Source organism: Squalius cephalus (assembly GCF_949319135.1).
Source record: "Squalius cephalus genome assembly, chromosome: 17".
NCBI classification, from domain to species: Eukaryota; Metazoa; Chordata; class Actinopteri; order Cypriniformes; family Leuciscidae; genus Squalius; species Squalius cephalus.
This window is the reverse complement of record NC_137138.1, coordinates 15,023,092-15,045,328: the sequence shown is the minus strand read 5'-3', so window position 1 is coordinate 15,045,328 and position 22,237 is coordinate 15,023,092. Positions and strand designations below refer to the sequence as shown.

The window sequence follows — 22,237 nt, the reverse complement described above, 5'->3', positions numbered from 1 at the left end:
AGCATGCCGGACATTCAGTGCTGGCTCGTTTTCCCTCACTTTGCCAGTCTATGTGCCCTCTCTGGGATTAATGTCACAATTTCACAATCTAGTCTTTAAATCTGCAAATTTCAGTAAACAGTGTGTGCATGTTGTCTTTGTGTCTTTAATTTTGAAAAAAATGGATGGGGTTCGTTTAGCATTGTGAGGAGGGTGGTGAAATAGTGTTCTGTTCCAAACACTGCGGAACACACAGACCTCTGTCTTCAGATAGTTGTGCAATCTTTGTTGTTCAGGTCGATGACCAATCAGAGAGTGACACTAGGGTCGAAAACTTCCACTGAGCTGAGATCTACTCAGTGGTCTGCTATGTCTCAGCTTTGTTCATTAATTTGGTCTTTTTACAGAATGTCAACAGGATGCCTGTTTACAGTATATTGAGTTACATCTTAAAGTAATAAAATGAGTGCTGACAAATTTTTAAAACAAACGTTACGCCAACATTATTTATTTCAAATTGTGGCAAGAATAAATGATTCAGTATAAAGTGGCAGTGGCACAGCTTCATTATTTAGTGCTGATTAGCTAAAACTGACATTTAGAGATATTTAGTGTTACCACCCACAAACATTAAAATACAATTAAAATAAGTTTCAGTGCATAATAAAATTTAACAATATTAATACTAAAATATGCAATGTTATATCTATTCGGATTCCATTGATTCCATGACAATGTAATTTCAGACACATAGTTTGGCATTGTCTTAAATCGTACCTTAAAAGATGATGTTTAAACTCTTGGACAGTTACTGTGTTCTAGTATTCTATATTTTTAACAGCAAGTCTAGTCTTAATTAACATTGTAAGGAGAGACATGCATAAATTTAACACTGAAATCTGTATTTATTCCACATCCAAAAAAAAAGCTATTGAAATGAAGGGAGTCCTCTCTCTCGCTCTTGTCGTGTCTCAGCATACTGGCAGAAGGACGTCGTCACTATAAATCCTCGGTATTACCTCATATCTGCTGCATTGGTTTTAAGTGTTGAGACACCTGAAAAATACCAAAATGACTTAAAGGGATACTTCACCTCTGGAAAGATGAATATGTATTTAAAATAGGTCATTTATGTAGAAGAAATGTGAAATTATTTTTGAATTTGGAGCTTTCTAGACTGAGAAAAGCCAGAAAATGTATTTTTGGCTCATGTGGATGAAAGACAACAACTCCCAGAATGCACTTGCTTCGCTGCCCTAGAAGGCCACGCCTACCGGTAAGAGAGCGCAGTTGAAAACAACAAGGCTAGGCTGCTAGTGAGTCTCCGTGACGAGTTTGCCCTGGATTTCGAGATCGCCCAAAATGTCCGGGATTCGGCTTTTGCATTCTACAGTCGCCATTCATTATGTTTACTGTGGCGAGCAGGACGAGGCTGAGGGCCGCGGGAGAACATCGCGAGGCCGGTGGCGTGATGACTACGCACCGGTCTCGTATCTCTCACGGAGGAGCGGGAATTTTCTTAGCAATGTTAAAACGCACATCAAACCGATCACTTGTTTAGCGTTCATGTAAACACTACATTCAGATTCACCAATCGGAATGAATTCAGTTAGATTGAAACAAAAGCTGTGCATGTAAACAATGAATGGCGACAGCAGAAAGCAAAAGCCAAATCCCGGACATTTTCGTCGATCTTGACGGCCGGACATGTCCGGGAAAAAGAGGATGGTAGCCCCTACTACTCAGCTTTCTCCTACTACTCATCTTTCTCCACAGAACAAGAGCCTGCTAGCTTAGCTTCCAAAGAAAGACGGCTGACTGTGTGTACATTCTGTGAGTGAGATCCCGCCTCCTATGGGCGGGTTGAAAACATGCAGGACAGCTCCTCCTACTGGCTGTAGTCTTTAGTCTCTGGCCAAAAAATCCTCCGATGACGCAAAATGATGATTTTTGCGTCATCGTAGGATTTTTTTCCAGACAAAAAATACATAAATCTCTCATCTAAGGGGGATATGAGGGTGGAAAGCACGGTAATTCGAAAATACTACAGGTTTTCTACTAATACAAAGCTTAATGCTAAATCCTGAAGTATCCCTTTAAATCTTTCCCCCCAAATACTAAATCTAAATGAAAGTGTGGGAGGATCATGTTAATCTAATCCTGTCAGTCAAGACTAGTTGATTTCTAAACTTGTGCAAAATGTCTTTTTCACGAACAAGATAGTTGCAGACACATTTAAAAATACACCAGTTTTTACAAAGAGACCAAGAGGGTTACAAAGCACAATGTTTCAACAGCACATAATCTTGTTTGCCTGGATGAATCATTTTTAATTGCATATAATTTTTGACGACAGCCATTACTGAAGTAATTCAACAATTATGACTAACACATCCCCAGTTACACTCCGTCAGTTCAGTCAATGCATTGGTGTTTGTCTGTCAGTCTTACCTCAAACTCTGTCCCAGTGCATGCTCTGATGTCATCTGGTGTCAGTCCTTCCCAAATCTCAATGAGAGTTAAACCCTTGCTCTTATCTACATCAAACACTGCCTAAAACAAGTGACAACACATATCACACTGTCCTTCAAAGGATGCAAGATATGTTAAAAGACTATTCTGTCTCTACTTTACTGACCTTTTCAGTGATTATACGGTCAACACACTGTTTTCCAGTCAGAGGAAGTGTGCACTTGTCTAGGATTTTATGTTTCCCACCCTTTAAATTGAAGGTAAGAATATTACAAAGAGTGACAATAAATGTTAAAGCGTAATGACTGTAAATGAGAGAGTAAGGATTCAGGGTATTGTACCTTGGCAGAATGTTCCATAGTGACCACTACTTTTGTGGCATCACTAGACACCAGGTCCATCGCTCCACCCATGCCCTTCACCATTTTACCCTGAGAGAAACACATGGTACATGTCAAACCAAGCAAGTAAAAACATACGTCATGTTTATCAGTAATGAATGATACAATAAAATATAGCATGGAAATCATACTGGAATCATCCAGTTGGCCAGATCTCCATACTTGGAAACCTGCATTGCTCCCAGCATGGTCAGATCAATGTGACCACTAAAAGAAAAGGGTACAAAAGGTGAAGTTAAAGTGAAAGAGAAATGTGGGGAACAACATAAAAATAATCAAATTCTTAATTGCGACACCCTAGAAATCCTGCTCATTTCAAGTGCAGTTTAGTTTAATCATAGATGACTGATGCAGTCAGACACTCACCCTCTGATCATGGCAAAGGATTCATCGCTAGAGAAGTAGGCAGCTCCTGGATAAACTGTTACTGTCTCCTTACCTGAACACACACACACACACACACACAGGCAATGATCAGAGTGGTAAAGAAGGACTTAATTTTGATATTACATTATATTTTATTTAATTACATTATAATACAATCTCTCTCAAACACACACTTTCGGCTGCTCATATAACTGGCTGCCACAGTGGCACATCCGCATATTTATTTGCCACAGGTTTTATGTCTGATATTTAGTTATAAGTTATGTTTTAATCTCTCACACACGCACATACTTTCGGCTGCTCCTGTTACAGGTTAACACAACGGACCATCCGCATATCTTTTTGTCACAGGTTTTACGTCAGATATATTATATTATATTATATTATATTATATTATATTATATTATATTATATTATATTATATTATATGCACCCAAGATTTTCACTCACTGTTACACTTGTTTATATGGTGTAGTGACAATTAAGTGTTGTCATTTGATTTAACAGACTATGATTAAGTAAAAATAAGAGAGGTCACTGCACCAGCATTGATTAAATCAGGATCCACTTCACTCTCTGTTGGATAGGGACCCTAAATGGACAAAAATAAAACAGTGGATTGGAAGTGAAAAAATAGCTGGGAAATTACTCAGGTTATTAAATAACAAAAACTCACCAGTCCCAAAATTCCATTCTCACTCTGCAAGTGGACAATGGTTTCAGGACTTATGTAATTGCTGGCCAACATAGGTATTCCAATGCCAAGATTTGCTGGGAAGGATGTCAAGGTATATTTGGGAATAGGACTGTTAACAATTGTAACTTTTGTTATCTATCATGTTGGCAGTGATATCTGTGGTCAAGCTACTGAAGGATACCATACATTCCGTCCTGAAACTCCAGTGCAGCTCGCCGGATGATTCTCTCCCGGGTTATATCTGAGTCCTGTTTGATTTTAGGTTTCTCTTCCTTACTAGACTGAACCATCCTTTTCTATAAGTAAAAGAAGTCCTGAACATGACTTACACAATCTTGTAAAGGTAAATGTGTACTAAAATGAACAATAGAATGAAATAAACAGTGATGTTCATCTGTCTTTCTCGCCTCAATTCGTTTTTCATAGCTGGCTCCTTTCACTACCCGGTCTACATAGATGCCGGGGATGTGAATCTCTTCTGCCCCAAAACTTCCAATATCAACAATCTCCTCAACCTGTGAACCAAAGTAAGACATTTTCAGCACACAGGACCTCACACACTATATTCCAGCCACAAAGATTATAATCACAAACAAACCTCCACTATGGTCACTTTGGCTGCTTTACACATAGGCTGGTTGAAATTACGGGTTGTTTTCCTGTATAAAAAATTATCTTGTGGAACAAAGTTTAGTAATAATATGAATACAATTATTCTACAAACAAAGAGGTTCCGCTTACACAGATGAAGTCTGACACCTAGTGGACAATCTAGGGTACGTATTTTAGGAATAAAACGTCATGAATTAAATCATTATAATGCAGGAATATCTTAACCTGAAAATAAGATTTCCTGCTTTGTCACATTTCCAGGCCTTTATCAAAGCGAAGTCACCAGTGATGGCTTTTTCCATGACATAATGTCTGCCATTAAACTCTCGAACCTGGACCAAACAATCAAAGAACAAGAACTTGATGCACAAGTATTTTTTTCTGAAGGTGAAAAACAAAAAACAAAATTGGGACAATTTTTGACAAGAGATATGCATCACCACACCTCTCTGCTTTCGCTTGCAATGGCAACGCTGCCATCTTTGTTATATTTTATGGGTGAGCCGCCCTCCTGGATGAGAGTGCCGTAGCCTGTGGGAGTAAAAAACGCTGGGATACCTGCACCACCAGCCCGTATCCTCTCTGCTAGTGTGCCCTGGGATAGAATCAATGGTCAAAGGTCAATGAATTAATTGTGATTTGCAACCTATTTTACTTCCTTGATATATTATCTAACGTTAAGTAAAAAAGGATATTCAGTAAGGGAAAAAAAGTTGGATTTTGAAGACTGTTTGGATTCTGGGTGTCACACACACGAGGGTGTTAGCATGTTTGCTAAAGCAGTGCCTAAATAGCTATTTGGCTATTGCTTGACATTTAGCCTAATCAAGATTACAAATTGAAATTGTTCTTTGCTGGAATAACATACACTGATGAATTGCTTACAATAAGACCAGTAGCGTATAGTAACCAAGTATAGGGTTGATTTTGGTTTGATGTTGAATTTAAAGCAAAGCACATTTTGAAAAAGAAGGGGTACCTGAGGGGTAAGCTCTAATTCCAGCTCGCCTGATAGATATTGTCTCTCAAACTCTGCGTTTTCCCCAACGTATGAAGATATCATGCGATTTATCTGTTTGGTTTTCAGAAGCAAGCCCAGGCCAAAGTTATCCACCCTATCATCAGAAACAATCACTTAGTTATTTAGTCACACATGAAATCACAGTATACACTGGTGTTGCTTAAAGCCTTGATTCCTGAGGGCCCACTTCCCTTTTTCCCTCTTTCCTGTCCCTTGATCCAATCAGATTATTTCCCAGTCTTTCTTGTGTTTAAGAGTACATGACAGGAACCCCTTGTAAACATCCCAGTGAGTTCGGTCACGTTAGGGAATTCTCTGGAAACAAACATGTCCCTTTGCTGACATTTTAATTAGAAATCTCTCTCACCCGGCATTGTTGCTTACGGCCGTGATGCCTTTTACTCCTGTTTTCAACAGGCCGCTGATTAAATTCTCCGGGATCCCACACAAGCCAAAGCCTGGGACAGAAAAGGGGGAAATTAAACACAAACAATGATAACGCTTGGGGACGCATTATGTTCTATCTACAACAAAGGATATCAGTATAGGAAATACCACTTAGCCGTACAAACAACTTATCAGATACAGTAGGACTGCATCCTTGTGCAGAAATACATGTATAGAGGCCACATGCAGTGGGTACATGTATGGATGTGGCATTAAGTTCCTCCTTTTACCTCCGACAAGAAGCGTGGAGCCATGAGGAATGTCTCTGACGATCTCTGTGGGGTCCGAATAAAAACATGCACTCCATGACTGAGAGGTTGAGAAACGTGAGATGTTGAATTCCTGTGGGGTAATATGACAGGGAGAGCACGGCACACTTTTAGGCACAATTAAAGTGAAAATGCATTTTATTCTCTTCATTAATGAAAGTATTTTTGCAAAATGCTACTAAAATTATAAAACACTGAGTGTGCTGTTGCTTTGAACCTCTGTTGATGCTCATATACTGTAATGGTTGTTTGAATCAGGCAAAACTTTAGCTCTTTGAAGTGAAGTTAACAGTAAATAACAATGTAGCATTAAAAGTTAATTAGGCTATATTACTCATCAACACATTTTGTGATTTTATTTAGGCAAGATGAAATGTGCAGTGTGCCAAGCTTCATGCGTCACAAACAACCTGACAGCGCAACATGGACATATGGACATGCTGATATTGTGCAAACATCAAATCAATATGCTGTTCAAACAGTAAATCAATACAGCAGAATTAGTTTATTTTAAACTTTATTTGAATCTGTTCCTCCGTATATGCAAAATATATAACTTTACAAAGTGAATTGTTTGGATGTTTGATTTGCATCAATATCTCAAACTGATTATAGAGGGGAAAAAATATGCTTAACTCTTTAGACAAAAAGATTATTCAGGGATTGCCATATGTCCTTTAAAACATTACAATAAATACATAAATAAACATCAAAGAATATCTATTAAAACGAATGTCTGAAACATGCATTTATATGATTATTTGAACAAATATTTACTTTTCTTCAAATATTAGTGTTCTCAGCAATTCAACCTCTGTTACTTACCTTACCATGATGAATATAAATACATCCCTGAGCTCTTAATGATATTAGTCTTCCTCTGAGAAGAGAATCTGACCTAGATAGGAATCTCTGAAATGACATTTTCAGAACAACTTAACTTAAACTTTTTACAGGAAAGTAATCACTGTCTACTACAGGACCTGGATCGATCCTGCACAGTTTTAAAATAGGGCAAAGGGAAGGTTTTCAGGGGGTTTAGGGACTATTTAAAGTGTACTTTTGTACTGTGTCAATGTAGATCAATGACCCCCCCCACCCCACCCCACCACACCCCACCACCACCACCACCACCCCTACCCCTGTTGCTGGCTTCTATACACCAACTGAAACTATTATAAATGACAAAATCATAAACCGCTGTTTCCATTAACTTATTAATTCTTTATGAAATCCACATCCAAAATAAAGACATTTAAACCTCTTCATTGGGCTGTATCCATGTTGTCAATACCCAACATGAGGTCTCCCTATGTTCCCCACTACTCATGGAGGAAGCTACGTGCTATAAGAGCACACTTAATCACATTTACACACCATGCAAAACCACTGAAGACCAGGGTTAAAGGTCATTCCCTTTTAAGAAGTTTGACAGCTGTTGAGAAATGTCCAGACAACCACAATAACAACACACAGGAACAGTTCTGACACTGGACACTGCAGAGTTGGTTACCTCAGTGCTGATCAGCTATATGCTGTGTGTCTGTCATTCTGAGATTTACAAGAGAATTTCCTTCAATGTTTACAGATCAAGAGACTTTCCTTTAAATGTATACAGTTAATGATTGTTAAAATTACCCTGTTTTGTGATTTATAAATAATAGTGAGCTTGAATGTCTCCAGGAAACCACACTTTCAACAACAGACATGACGAATGGGTTTGTGTGTTTTGGTAAACTCGAGATAAGCCAGAATGAGATTTATAATACCCTTTTATATGTTTTCTTTGCTTCTATAGGCTAAATATGAATGTTACATAAACCTCACTTGTATGTGTATGTTGGTTTCAAACAATAAAATACAATAAAATATAAATTACAATATTTTCTGTTGAATTACATTTTTTCTTCCAAATTTAAAATTCCAATACTGTAAAGAAAATATATTTTTTTGTAAAAGCTGTTGGATAAACAATTGAGGGTCAATTATGATAAATGTAGTTTTTAACTGAAAGAGTATTTTTCATAAGTTAAGTCACGTTTTATACGATGCCATTTTATAAAATGTGACTTGTTTGGTGTTTCCTAATTATTATGTTGTGATGAATAAATAAATAAATAAATAAATAAATAAATAAATAAGCATTAGCTTTTTGTTGTCAGAACAAGTGTGCCAACTAAAGCCCTTGACAGAACGCCTAACTTTTAAATCTTCCACTTTGCCACACAAACTTTTCTTCTACACGCGTTTGTTCTGGTAAAGTCTAAAGTTACACGGTAATCCTGCAAGACCCCTTAAACACGTGTCCCAGTCCAGTCACGTGTACCCATTCAACCCTGCATTGTTTATCATGTGTAAGCGCCTATGGAGAGCACAACACCACAAAACCTGCCACTAATAGCCATTATGGGATGAATATGTAGGCTATGCCTATGTGAAAACCTAATTACACAGACAGCATTCTGAAAATGATTGTCAATGTTTGCAGCTTTAGAGGGAAGCTCAGGAAATTAATATCTGACCACAATGCTCGATTGATGTAGGCTATTCCGATGTATTCTTATAATAGCGAGCGTTTATAACAATCAACACAGTGATAAATAAATAACGCGCGTGGCATTTTACAGCAGTTGTGGGAAAACACTCAAAACAGTGTGACGCTTGTTAGGGCGGAGTCCCGTGTACATTTTCGCATGCGAAAATCTACATGCAGACAGTAAACAGATTAAGTGCCTTGGTGTATAAGGGTTTACTTTACAAGCTCCCGCAGGCTGCTTCAAATAAAACTGGCGCTTTTCTTCGAAAAACTAGAGTACGTTACGGATGCTGGAGCCAGATGACCAGAGAGTGTTGCAGTCTAGGTCCAGTCTGTCAGAACCACAGGACACGCGTTAGGCAAAGCGGCAGAAGAGAAGACTGGGCGAATTTATGATGCCTTTCTAAAAAAAATTGATTGATTTAACCAAGCTGTCATACGAAGAAGTCAAGTTTCCCCGAGGAATACTTTCATAGAAGTTCACGATACAAATTTGTATCGCACTCTAGGAAAAGGTGAGTTCAATGTAATGAGAAAAAACGTGGGATTCATTCTTTATCATTGTGGATGCTGATGTGGAAGATTAATTTAATGAAATGTAACTTTTTAAGGCAAAATGTATCATGTAAAGTTGTTTTTAACTGCATTATCTGTATTTCTGCACTTGTTTAGGCTATGTTTATCATGTTTACGTGTATATGGGGACTAATACGGATTAGGTTTACGTCATAGCACGTCATATTATGTCCAGATGAGGATGAAAGTGTATACAATACGTTTTTAATAAAGCATATACTGGAGTAAAAATAAATATCAGCATGGCATCAGTTATGTCTTTAGCATTACTGCAAGTGTGATATTTCTTTTATACAGTTCCATGAATAGTATTTCTGTATTTTTTGGCCAGTAATTTGAATATTTCATCTCAAACTAAGAAAATAGTTCCAAAAGGAGCCAAAAACTCAAGCTTTTTGTGTCTCCAAAGCAACTGGCAAACTAAAAGCCGGACTGGAACACTTGAGTAGAGCGGAGCGTCAGTGATGTCAATTTCCTTGCTGAAGCTTTGATTTTTAAAAACTCACTCCTTGCTGGAGTGAGTTACGTATATTCACTTTATTTGTGCGAGTAAAACACAAACCATTAATTCACATATTTCTCGCTCAGGGCTAATTACACTCTCCCCTCACACACTCTTGTGTTAAATGCCGTGAACATGCTCAAGTAGGGCTACAGATTTCTGTACTACTTTTTTACAATGTCAGTAGTTCATTGTTTTGATAAATAGTCACTTGTGGTATTGTCATGTTAAATAAGAAAAGTGCGCAGAGACTATCTCAGACTTTTTTCAGGAAGCTCCATATCAAACATACAGCACTTCTGTTATCAACTTCCCAATTATGCACTTTGGCATTGTAGAACAGGCTGTACCTATTTTATCAAGGACCAAGCCCTTCACCCTAAGTGAGAGTTTGTTATCTCTGTACTGCTGGACTGAGTGTGAAGGCCATTTTAATCTCAAAGAGAAGGGCTGAGATCCACATGCGGCTGAGTGCAGAGTCAATACATGGATTTCTGAGAAGATGTTTTCCAGAAGCAGATTGGAGCGAAGCCATGTTGCCGTGAGGATATATTTCACAACCGCTAGCTAGAGCCTTTGGTTTAAAATGGATGGCAGAGGACTGTTAATGTGATTTCGTAATCCTGTCAGTGTCATGAACTGATTGAATTCCGCAATGAAATAAATTAATAAATGGACCTAACTGCGTTTGAATTGAAGTAAAGATGAAAAATGAAGAATTAGGATGGTACTAGCTTCCATTACTCAATGTAGGCTGTTAACAGATTTCATATTTGACTTTATTTTGGTTTTCACAGGGACTATACTATACCATGGAGACCACCCTTCTCATCTGTATCTTGTTCACCGGTGCTCTGGCAACACAAAGTGTGCCTCCTACAATACAAGGTTAGCAGTTTTTAGATACAGTCTTTTAGACTAGCCCGTTGTGACATGTCTTGCTCGATGGGTTTGAATTTGGAACATTCAGAGAAAACAACACAAATAATTGCCACTTTCAGGAACTTTTTTTCCTCAAAGAGCCTGTTGTTCAACAGTGTAGCCGAACAACAAGAAAACAGGATGTTTTCTTTAGCAACCCACCCATTGCTCCACCCTATTAGTTGGGCACGATTGTGAAACACTGAGGTAGCTGTTTGGCTTTCTGCAAATACTCAATAGGACCTCTGCATACTGATTGGATTTTACATATGAAATAAAACAAATCCTTAACATATTTTCAGGACTCCAAATGCTGGCTGCAGAGAAACTGTATCTTTAGTTAAGAAAATGAACCCACTCTGAGCCGGAATCAGGATTTTTCCATGGCTCTTAAGATGAAATTAATGAACTGCACAGTTTTCTTTCAGCTGTTACCGCCACACTTCTGTTCTTCACAAGCCCATTTAAAGGAGAACTCCGGTCAATTTTAACATTGAGCTAATTTTTTTGTAAATTGAGTGCTGTCAGTACAGAGAACAACGACAAAAATCGGTGTTGCCTACACCGTGTTATCCTCTTTTTAAAATTTGCACCCTGTTGACTTAAATGGGGCAAGTTTTAAACCTGCTTTTAGCCTCTTAACATCCTTGATGTGTCATTACAAGTGCCCAGTCATGTGAGTGATTCCTTCAGAGTGAACACGGTGAATCTGACTGCAGTAGATGTGAAAGATATGAATAAAAATGTTAATTCAGCCAGCGCACATACCTGTATTTATTTCCTGTTTTCGGTCGAAGTCCACAGTAGTTGTTTGTCGAGTTCACGCGCGTGATCATAGGTAACTAACTAACGGCGCAAACTCGACAATCGACTACTGTGGACTTCGACCGAAAACAGGAAATAAATACAGGTATGTGCGCTGGCTGAATTAACTTCATTTTTATTCATATCTTTCACATCTACTGCAGTCAGATTCACCGTGTTCACTCTGAAGGAATCACTCACATGGCTGGGCACTTGTAATGACACATCAAGGATGTTAAGAGGCTAAAAGCAGGTTTAAAACTTGCCCCATTTAAGTTAACAGGGTGCAAATTTTAAAAAGAGGATAACACTGTGTAGGCAACACCGATTTTTGTCGTTGTTCTCTGTACTGACAGCACTCCAAATTTACAAAAAAATGAGCTCAATGTTAAAATTGACCGGAGTTCTCCTTTAATGCTTTCGCTTTGAAACAGTGTACTGTGCTTTGAACAGGTCTGCCCATTATTATTTCTATCAAATATAATGTTTTCTGAGTGAAAGTGGCTGCGGTAAGTGGGAGGGAGTGCATGTTGCTATATGAAATAGATGGTTAGCTTAACAACATCACTCTGCAGGTGCTATTTGTGTTATACATTAGTTTCTATGGGAACATATTCTACTGAAATGACAGCTCTGATTAATTCTTATCCTTTATCAGGCAGAGAATTAGTTTACAAAGAATTTCAATTAAAAAAATGCATATACAGTAAGCTGCAAGGCTAATTTATTGCACAAGGAAAAAATGGTAATTTGAATTTTTTTTGAGAGTGTTATTATTACAAGATGCAATCCTGAATCAAACTCACAAACATGAGACTACATGGTTGCAAATCTTTTGCATCAAGCAAGTAATTTTGCTTTGACGGTATGACAATATATATTGTGGCGATGGTATAAAATGTCTATCGTTAGAGATTTTGCTATATTATTAATAGTTCATTAGTTGATAGCCCTCAATGCTGCGTTCTCCTTGTCGGAGACCCATTAGTGGTCTGGTGTTCTGTTACGATGGCAGTTTCAGAGGAACGAGAGTATGACCCAAATGCAATGAGTATTTTAATAGAACAAAACAACAAAAGTAAATCCAGGCGAAACAGGAGATTCCAAACATGAGGTAAACAAAGCAACAATGGAAGCATAGAACTGCAAAATAAAAGTCCATGACAACAAACACAGGAAACACAGGCAGGGATCGTGACAGCATGAATGAGACAATACAGAGCGGGACTTGCTTGATGTTAAAAAGAGTTACTAAGTGCGGTGCTCGAGTAGACTGAAAGCTCAGCATGTGATCGCGATTTCAGTTCTCTCTCATGTCTTATTGTGCTTGAATGGTCGAATACACACTCTATTATGTCAAAATGCTCATCGCGTGGAGTATTCATGTAAACACAGTTGTTATGTCAAGTGAAAGTAAACAGTCGGGTGTAAACCGGATGTGTGTATCAGTATATTGAATTCGTGCATTCGGTCATAAAGTGACAGCAACTTAATAAACCTGCTGCTCCCTGTCTCATTCATGTTTAGCAAACAAAGGAAATAAAAACATAATTCTCTGGACTGAATAACTTTTGCAGCTTTAATAAGAATACATTTATATTTAATTCATACAGTGAAGACTATGCAGCATTTATTTTTACATTTGATTATTCAGTTTCTGTACTATTTCTAGCTACATGTTAAACAAACCTATCGTACCTGACAACTTAATTAGTTTAATTAATATTTTTTAATAATAAAAAAAATAATATAATATAATGATAAAAAATAACTATATTGTGATGTATATTGTTGTCGTGAAATAAGATTTTGGTCACATCGCCCACCCCTTCCCTAAACAGACAAACTCAAATAAGTCCAGTTCACAAACCAAGCTAGCATGATGGCTCTTAATAATAATTCCTCTGTTTTTCCTGGGGGAAAAACAACATAATAAGAGATGATGAGGAATAATATTTTGGATAAAAGCGTCTGCTAAATGATTAAATGTAATGTAAATGAATTGACTGAAAAAGCACTGGGAGTGTAAATAACCAGACAATATGTTGTGGCCTAGACATAAATCCTCAGTCATTCTTCCATTACACACTACTTTGAGATGAATCGTACCATTGGGAACCATGTTTAAATTTAGCTGTTACTTCAAATTGTCAATTAAAGTGTTATCAGAATTGCTGTCTAAATGTTGTCAGCTGAGCAGGGGTGCGTTCCCCGAAAGCATCGTTAGCCAACTATGGTCGCAAGTTCCGTCGTTATCGGCACAGTTCAACGATTTGGTGTTTCCCGAAACCATCGTTCCAACGAACGTTCGCAAACAGCATCGCAAACTTGTGTGGTTGGAACGACAGCTCTCGAGCTGTGGTTAGAAGCATAGTTTCTAGTTTACATGAGATGTAGACTGAATAAATCATTATCTTTAGCAAAATAAGCAAGCTGACATTCAGTACAACCTGTGTTATTTATTTAGAATACATACCAATGTAATTTACGTCTTTTAGTTTGTCAAGAGATTTAAAGCACCGTTTTTGAAGACTGCGCATGTGCGAACGTGCTCTACTATGTAAGAACGAGCCAAATATTGAGTCTGGTAATAAAGCAAAATAACTGAGAAAAATTAGAAATGGTCTTCAGATGCCATGTCTGTAACTTATATGACAAAATCTAGCGTTAATTCGATCTCAAACAGATTAATTAAAATAAGTTATTAGTCCACCACGTGCGAGACGTCATAAACCAACGTGGTTGAACGATACTTTGCGACATACGGTTTCGGGAAACAGTCGTGACTAGCTAGTTGATTTCTCTAATGCATCGTACTATGGTAGTTAAGCAGCGAGCTATATAGTTGTACGGGAAACGCACCCCAGGTCGGGGAGAGCCTTTCAAAGAACTTGCAGGCAATAACTGCTGCTCTGCCACTCATATTCTTCTACATGTGAAACATGCCAGCACACATTTCCAGGAAAACACAGCTGACAGTTATAGCCCAACTGGGATTTATGTTACATCCTGTTAGTCCAAAACTGGTTTAAACTGAAGGACCTTCACAGATTATTTTCCCTTTTTCAGAATGTTATTTTAGCAGGAAAACATTTGATCACTCACAGCTGTGCTTGATAGCACGCATTTTTAAACTTTCGCATAAAAAATAACCTTTTTCCTTATAATTTATGAATTGCAAAAAAGAAGCATTGATTAGAATATAGAACTTCATTATTGATGCCATGTTTATATATCTTTTGAAATAATTATTTTTCTGTATAGGAAGCTGATGCAGTAAAACATGTCATAATTAAGACTAATTAAAAACTTGACATTCCTGTTATTTTTTTCTGGTCCATTAGACTTCTTGTTGCCTTAAGGCAACTATGTTCAATACCAGCAAGGGTTTAAGTATTTTTTTCCTCTCTTTGCAGGTCAAACTTCAACTTTGCCTCATCTGACTGGATGCTTTTCTCGAGAGCTGATGACTTTCCATTGTCATTGGGAGACTGCATCCTTACAGAACGGCAAAGAACTTGAGGATCTGAGACTTTTCTACATCTTAGAAAAGTAATTAGTAATCATAGTACACCTTAGAATAAAATGCATATTAATATATAAAAAACTGCATGATAATTGGTATTATTTGGTAACATAACTCTCTTGCACCTACAAGTAAAAGAGAACTAATGCAAGTTACATAGCAGTCAGTTGATAGACAAATTACTGTTCTTCTAATAATGATCCCCGATTTCCCACATGTCTGCAGGGATTCTAAGAAAAGTGAGAGAAAGTGGAGTGAATGTCCAAGTTACAGCTCCTCGAGGAATGAATGCTACTTTGATTCCAGGAATACTGTTATATGGTACCCTTACGCGATCCAGCTGCGTTCACGCTCTCTTGATGTTGTTTATGATGAAATATCTTTCAACGTGGAGGACATTGGTAAGCCATGTGGCAAACACAAATACACTCTTTGTCTTTTCTGTCTTGGCATGCTTTCAAGGAAACAATCCCTTGTGGAAACAATATTTGCTGAATTTTTTCACATATATTTACATCTCACAAAAGTACACCCCTCATATTTCAGCAAACATTTGAGTATATCTTCTCAAGGGACAATACTAGAGAAATGAAACTTGGATATATTTTAGAGTAGTCAATGTGCTACTTGTATAGGAGTATAGATTTACTGTCCTCTGAAAATAACTCAACATACAGCCATTATTGTTAAAATAACTGGCAACAAAAGTGAGTTCACCCTAAGTGAACATGTCAAAACTGTGTCCAAAGTGTCAATATTTTGTGCGAGCACCATTGTTATCTAGCACTGCCTTAATCCGCCTGGGCATGGAATTCGCCAGAGTTGCACAGGTTGTTGCTGGGATCCTCTTCCACTCCTTCATAATGACATCATGGAGCTGCTGGATGTTAGACACATGGTGCTTCTCCACCTTCCGCTTGAGGACGCCCCACAGGTGCTCAATAGGGTTCAGGTCTGGAGAAATACTTGGCCACTCCATCACCTTCAGCTTCCTCAGCAAGGCAGTTATCATCTTGGCTGTGTGTTTGGGGTCGTTATCATGCCGTTCGGCCCAGTTTCTGAAAGGAGGGCATCATGTTCTGCTTCAGAATGTCACAGTTCATGTTGAAATACATATTTCCCTCAATGAAGCGCAGCTCCCCAGACCATGGAGCTATCACCACCATGGTTGACTGTAGGTGAGACACAATTTTCTTGGTACTCCTCACCAGGGCATCGCCACACATGCTGGACACCATCTGAGCCAAACAAGTTTATCTTAGTCTCATCAGACCACAGGACATGGTTCCAGTAATTCATGTTCTTGGACAGGTTGCTTTCAGCAAACTGTTTGCGGGCTTTCTTGTGAGCCAGCTTCAGAAGAGGCTTCCTTCTGGGACGACGGCCATGCAAATCGACTTGTTGCACTGTGCGGCGTATGGTCTGAGCACTGACAAGCTGACCTTCCGCTTCTGCAACCTCTGAAGCAATGCTGGCAGGACTCATGCGTCTGTTTTTTGAAGCCAGCTTCTGCACCTGACGCACAGCATGAGGACTCCGCTTCTTTGATTGATCCTTGCGAGGCCTGTTCCGAGTGGAACCTGTCTTGGAAAACCTCTGTATGACCCTGGCCTGCACTGTAACTCAGTTTCAGGGTGTTACAAATCTTCTTATAGCTTAGGCCATCTTTGTGGAGAGCAACAATTCTAATTCTCAAATCTTTCGAGAGTTTTTTGCCATGAGGTGCCATGTTGAACATCCAGTGGTCAGTATGAGAGAACTGTACTCAAAGCACAAATTTTAACTGCTCTAATAAAAGATACACAGATTTGTATGGTCCTGTCAAGCAGACAAAAAATATATATACAGTAAATATATACTGCTATACAAGCAGCACATTGACTACACTAAAATATTAGTGTTTCTTTTCTATAGTATTGTCCCTTGAGAAGATATACTCAAATGTTTGCTGAAATGTGAGGGGTGTACTCACTTTCGTGAGATACCGTATATTTATACATACATATAGGTTTTTATAAATGTATTTTCAATAAGTTTTAGTTACTTATTTGTTCATTTTTTATATATACATTTTATATATAAATATATGGACACACTTCAGATTAGGGTCCAATTCTCACTATTAACTAACTATTAACTCTGACTTTTGCCTGGCTTATTTGTAGTTCCTAAGGTAGGTATTGGTTAGGATTAAGGGATGTAGAAAATGGTCATGCATAATAAGGCATTAATATGTGCTTTATGAGTACTAATAAACAGCCAATATCCTAGTAAAATGCATGCTAATAAGCAACTAGTTAATAGTGAGAACTGGACCCTAAACTAAAGTGTTAGCAGATATATTTATATTGTCCAAAATATATTTTCAATAATACATTCTTAAGAGAGCTCTTTTAACTAAACATTCCCACCAGTCTTATTTTCCTCATTGTAGATAACTAAACCCCCATTTTCATTGCATTAAAGGGCAAAATACTTGCAAACATGTTCCATTCATTCTTAGTTGTTCATTATTTTCTCAGTGTTTCCAGATCCGCCTGTAGGACTAAACTGGACTCTTTTGAGTATGAGCACAACTAGCTTAATCTGTGATGTGATTGTGAGCTGGGATCCTCCTCCGTCTGCTGCAGAGAACGTGAAGACAGGATGGATGTTGCTGCTATACGAGACACAGTACAGAAAAAAGGGTTCAGACCAGTGGATCTCAGTGAGTCTCACGCAACGCTGTGCAATCATCAAATCCAGATTCTAATCTGCTCCTAATGAGAAACAGACTTGAAGTCAAATGTGTTTCTTGAGGAGTTCCTCTGAAGCTTTATTAAAAGTAATTTGCATTTACATTTGATTCACCATGGTGAAGACTATGACCTGGATTTTGCAGACATAATTAGACCATGTTTGGAACACAATATCTTCAAGGCTTCAAGGTTGGAGTGTTATGATGTGTCTTAGCTTTCTTTGTCTCTCTACAGCTGGACAATGACAAAGACACACAGGCGTATATCTATGGTCTCTGCAGCAACACTGAATATGAAGTCAGAGTCAGGTCACAAATGAGAGGCTACAATTTTGGTGTCTTCAGTGACTCCATATTCATACTCATTTCTAACAAAGGTCAGTTTAAAGATCTACCGGTTTGTAGGTTTTGAAAGGAAGGAAGGAAGGAAGGACTTTTTTTTTCAGTGATGTTTTGAATGTCTTCTTTTATTTTCAGAATCAAGAATTCCTATTACAGCTGTGCTTGTCTTCTCTGCTGTTGGTGTCGCAATTATCTTGATGCTGATTATAGTTTCACGTCAACATAAGTGAGTACATGCTCTGTTATATAACAGTGTAAAAGAAATCTGACAGTGACTGATTTACTGTGGCATTCCTATCTAAACACTTATTAGTTTTCTCTGTCCTTTCATTTTCCTGCATTGCCTTTTAATGTTTTACTGCATTTATTAGTTTATTCTTTTATTGCATTACAACTAAAACACAAAATAGATTACAACTGAATAGGCAAATTCAAAGTCAGGCAAGACAGATTCTCATTTATAACTGGTAGGAATGTGTTTTTCTCTCAAAATATATTAATATTCTCACTACTGTTCAAAAGCTTGGATGTTTTTCAAACAAATCTCTTATGCTCACTCTTATGTTCACATAGAATACGTTTTTCCATTCCACTGCGCTACTTTTCCATTATTTTTCAATGTAAACACGCGCTAGACAGAGGTGTACGACAGTCACTTCTTTTGTAGCGCCTTGCGCATGACACTGCATTCTAAAAACGTGGCGCTTAAGTTAAAACAAATCCAACTTTTAAAAAACGCATCTCGAGACCTTGCGTTTTTCCCCCCAAACAAAAACGCGTTCTGTGTTAATGGCCGCTAAGGCTGCATTTACTTGATCAAAAAAGCAGTAAAACATATTTTTTTAAATATTATTACAATTTAAAATAACTGTTTTCTATTTTAATATATTTTAAAATGTAATTTATTCTTGTGATGGCAAAGCTAAATTTTCAGCATCATTACTCCAGTCTTCAGTGTCACATGATCCTTCAGAAATCATTCTAAAATGCTAAATTGCTGCTCAATAAATATTTCTTATTACCAATGATGAAATGTTGTGCTGCTTAATATTTTTGTGGAAACCTTGATCATTTTTTAAAGGATTTTTTGATGAATATAAAGTTCAAAAGAACAGCATTTCATTGAAATAGAAATCTTTTCTACCAATGTAAAAGTCTTTATTGTCACTTTTGATCAGTTTATGCATCCTTTCTGATTATTTTTATGGAATATACAGTATAGAAAACTGCATAGTTGGCCATTCAATATTCAAACCATTTGGCTACTCAAAGCAAAGCTTTATCTTAAGTGTTGCCTGATTTCTGTTGTAGGCTAATGGTGATTTTCCTGCCGCCAGTCCCCGGACCAAAGATCAAAGGGATTGACCCTGTGCTTTTACAGGTATGTGACTTCACATTCATTTTGTAGAACGTTTAGGGGCTACACATTAAAGCTTTTCTGTTTGGTTCATTTCTCCACAGAAAGGTCAGCTGAGTGAATTCACATCAATCTTAAGCACCCACCCGGGCTTGCGGCCAGAACTGTACAGCAATGATCCTTGGGTAGAGTTCATAGAGGTGGACATCGACGAACCACACGAGAGGGAAGAAGAGCTCCTTATCGACTCTCCGGTTTCTGACTCGCCTCAAATGTCCAGTAGTTTCAGGGATGATGACTCGGGACGGGCTAGCTGCTGTGATCCGGACCTGTCAGATCACGATCAAACGGATCTTCATCACCCTTCAACCAGTTGCCACGACGGTTTCCACCCGTTGTCGTGTACACACTCTGGGCCACCGCAACCTGCAGCCGTCTGTCCACAAGACACAACCTGGTCTAACAGTCTTTACTCACAAGTGAGTGACGTCACCCAGCGTGGTGAAGCTGTGCTTTCTCTGGAAGAGCAAGAAAGGATGAACACCTGTCATAATGAAACTCAGAAGAATAAAGACAACAATAAGAGAAAAGAAATCCAACAGTTGGTGGTGATCCCTGACGAAAGAGGCTACACCTCCGAGCTTGTTGCCAGTGCAATCAGCGCCCACCTCGATAAACCAAACCCACCGATTACAGACCAATCACAGAGTCAAGAACAACACAGTGCATTCAGTGACATTCAAAACCTGAGCACTGAGACGAACACGTCCTCTCTATCCACTGCATTTCCCACCCTTGCAAAGCCCACCAGTCCAGAGTACACTATGGTAGATGGGGTGGATTGGAAAAACAGTCTCTTCCTTAAACCAAATACACCAACCGCCCCACAGAAGGCAGAGGTGAAGAATTTGCCCACTCCTGAAGGATACTTGACTCCTGACCTACTCGACAACATTACACCTAACTAAAAGTGGAGTACGTTTGCTCTGTGTGCATGTGGCGTCTGACATGGTTAGCCAACATCGAACAAGACGTGGATCCATGATCCAAGCCTTCTCCAGTGGAATGTACTGTATGTCATGAAACAAATCTTTTGGCAAGCTAATAGTGGGCTGTATAAGGCCTGGAGTCTTTTCTTTATTCTCCTAATTTGGAGGGTTAACAGCTTCAGAGGTTATTTTGAGCAGACATAGAGCAGAAGTATACATGCAGTTGTATAACAGTTATATTGCTGTATTATTTTGTGCATGTTTATAGTTTGTTTTCAGAGAACTAACCACCACTATGTGCCTACTTAAATGTTGCTAAACTTATCAGTGTTAAAAAACAATGTGACACATTTATATCAAGAGGGATTCTTATGTTTATGTGAACTGTTACAGGCTTTTGTCCTCAGTGCCACAATAATGTATATATGATCAATTTTGTTTCATGACAAGCCAACTTTGCTAAAAAAAAAAAAAAAAAAAAAAAAAAAGTGCTCCGCCCACGACCGCTGACGGACTGTCCCGTATTAGCATATTTGTATACTGTCCACCAAGGCAGTACTGTCTTGTGTGACAGAGGGGTGAGCAGTTGCTCATTATCATTTAAAGAGACATGCACCGAAACGGTCGTTGTGAACACAGCTGTTTTTGAGGAGGTAAAAAGGGTGTTGTTTTGCACAACCATTGAGGAATTTTTACCAAAGTATGTTACAAACTTTACATGAAGACCCTAAAGAATCATACCAACTTGTGAAAAATGGGCATCCGATGACCCCTTTAAGATGTGTTTTTTGTTAGCATGGTTGTCTACTCAATGCTATTTGGGCCTTGGTTCAGTATTGTTCATCATTTCAAAAGGGATGTTTTTAACTTTGTAATACAAGCGGTATCTTGAAATAAAATGACAGCAATGAACTAAGAAATACTGGCTTTGTACTCTGTGACCTACAACTCCCGTTATACTCCCAGCCTACGCAAGTCGACTTACGCCAAAAGAGTAACACTTGACGATGTATGTTGGAGTAGTGTAAGGTTTGACGCCTCTCGTGGTTCAAACAAACAGGGCTGGGCAACCGCGTTCGTCATTACGTTGTGCGTCAAGTTCAAGGGTTTACTCTTTTGACGTAAGTCGACTTGAGTAGGCCGTCTGCCTGAAGCTAGTTATTTTAGTCGCTAAAGTTTTAAATATGGATATTTTTCTTACACAAACGCATCGCTTCGCTTCAGAAGGCCTTTATTAACCCGTGGAGCACTTTAAATGAAGTTCCTAAACTTAAGTTAGGGAGGAGTGAGCCCATCTAATCTTTCAATCAACAGCCTGAGTATATAAGCAGCCGCTTACCTCTCTCTAGCATCAGCTGTTCCAGTATCCCTCCACCTCCCCAGTCCACTGTCTTGCTGTCCTCGAGCCCCTCTTCAGTGGACAGCAAGCCAAATAAGTTATCTTTATCATATCTATATCTTAAAGATTTTATGGGCAAACAAACTCGTTAATCATGAATGGATGTGCTTTGATGGACTTCCAAAGACATACACCCATTCACTCCCATTATAAAGCTTGAAAGAGCCAGGACATTTTTTAATATAACTCTGATTGTATTCATCTGAAAGAAGAATGTCATATACACCTAGGATGGCTTCAGGGTGAGTAAATCATGGGCTAAT

General features: G+C 38.4%; 2 protein-coding genes across 2 annotated transcripts; one reads left to right on the top strand and one right to left on the bottom strand.

Annotated features, from left to right (window-relative positions):
- Nucleotides 1-163: 163 nt before the first annotated feature.
- On the bottom strand, nucleotides 164-7,374 carry LOC307144809 (succinyl-CoA:3-ketoacid coenzyme A transferase 1, mitochondrial-like). Its single transcript, XM_079847373.1, has 17 exons — nucleotides 7,111-7,374; nucleotides 6,247-6,358; nucleotides 5,937-6,027; nucleotides 5,528-5,663; nucleotides 4,994-5,143; nucleotides 4,774-4,880; nucleotides 4,535-4,595; nucleotides 4,344-4,451; nucleotides 4,118-4,232; nucleotides 3,916-4,010; nucleotides 3,783-3,831; nucleotides 3,219-3,291; nucleotides 2,984-3,059; nucleotides 2,793-2,882; nucleotides 2,618-2,698; nucleotides 2,431-2,532; nucleotides 164-1,035 (listed from the first exon to the last, which is right to left on the bottom strand). Exons 1-17 carry the CDS (start codon nucleotides 7,207-7,209, stop codon nucleotides 1,000-1,002), a joined length of 1,581 nt encoding a protein of 526 aa, XP_079703499.1. The 5' UTR covers nucleotides 7,210-7,374; the 3' UTR covers nucleotides 164-999.
- A 1,320-nt stretch (nucleotides 7,375-8,694) lies between these two features.
- Nucleotides 8,695-21,489, top strand: ghrb (growth hormone receptor b). The gene is made up of 9 exons (XM_079846715.1): nucleotides 8,695-9,336; nucleotides 10,697-10,787; nucleotides 15,041-15,176; nucleotides 15,376-15,551; nucleotides 17,673-17,857; nucleotides 18,123-18,264; nucleotides 18,365-18,455; nucleotides 19,541-19,610; nucleotides 19,691-21,489. Exons 2-9 carry the CDS (start codon nucleotides 10,712-10,714, stop codon nucleotides 20,552-20,554), a joined length of 1,740 nt encoding a protein of 579 aa, XP_079702841.1. The 5' UTR covers nucleotides 8,695-9,336; nucleotides 10,697-10,711; the 3' UTR covers nucleotides 20,555-21,489.
- Nucleotides 21,490-22,237: the final 748 nt, after the last annotated feature.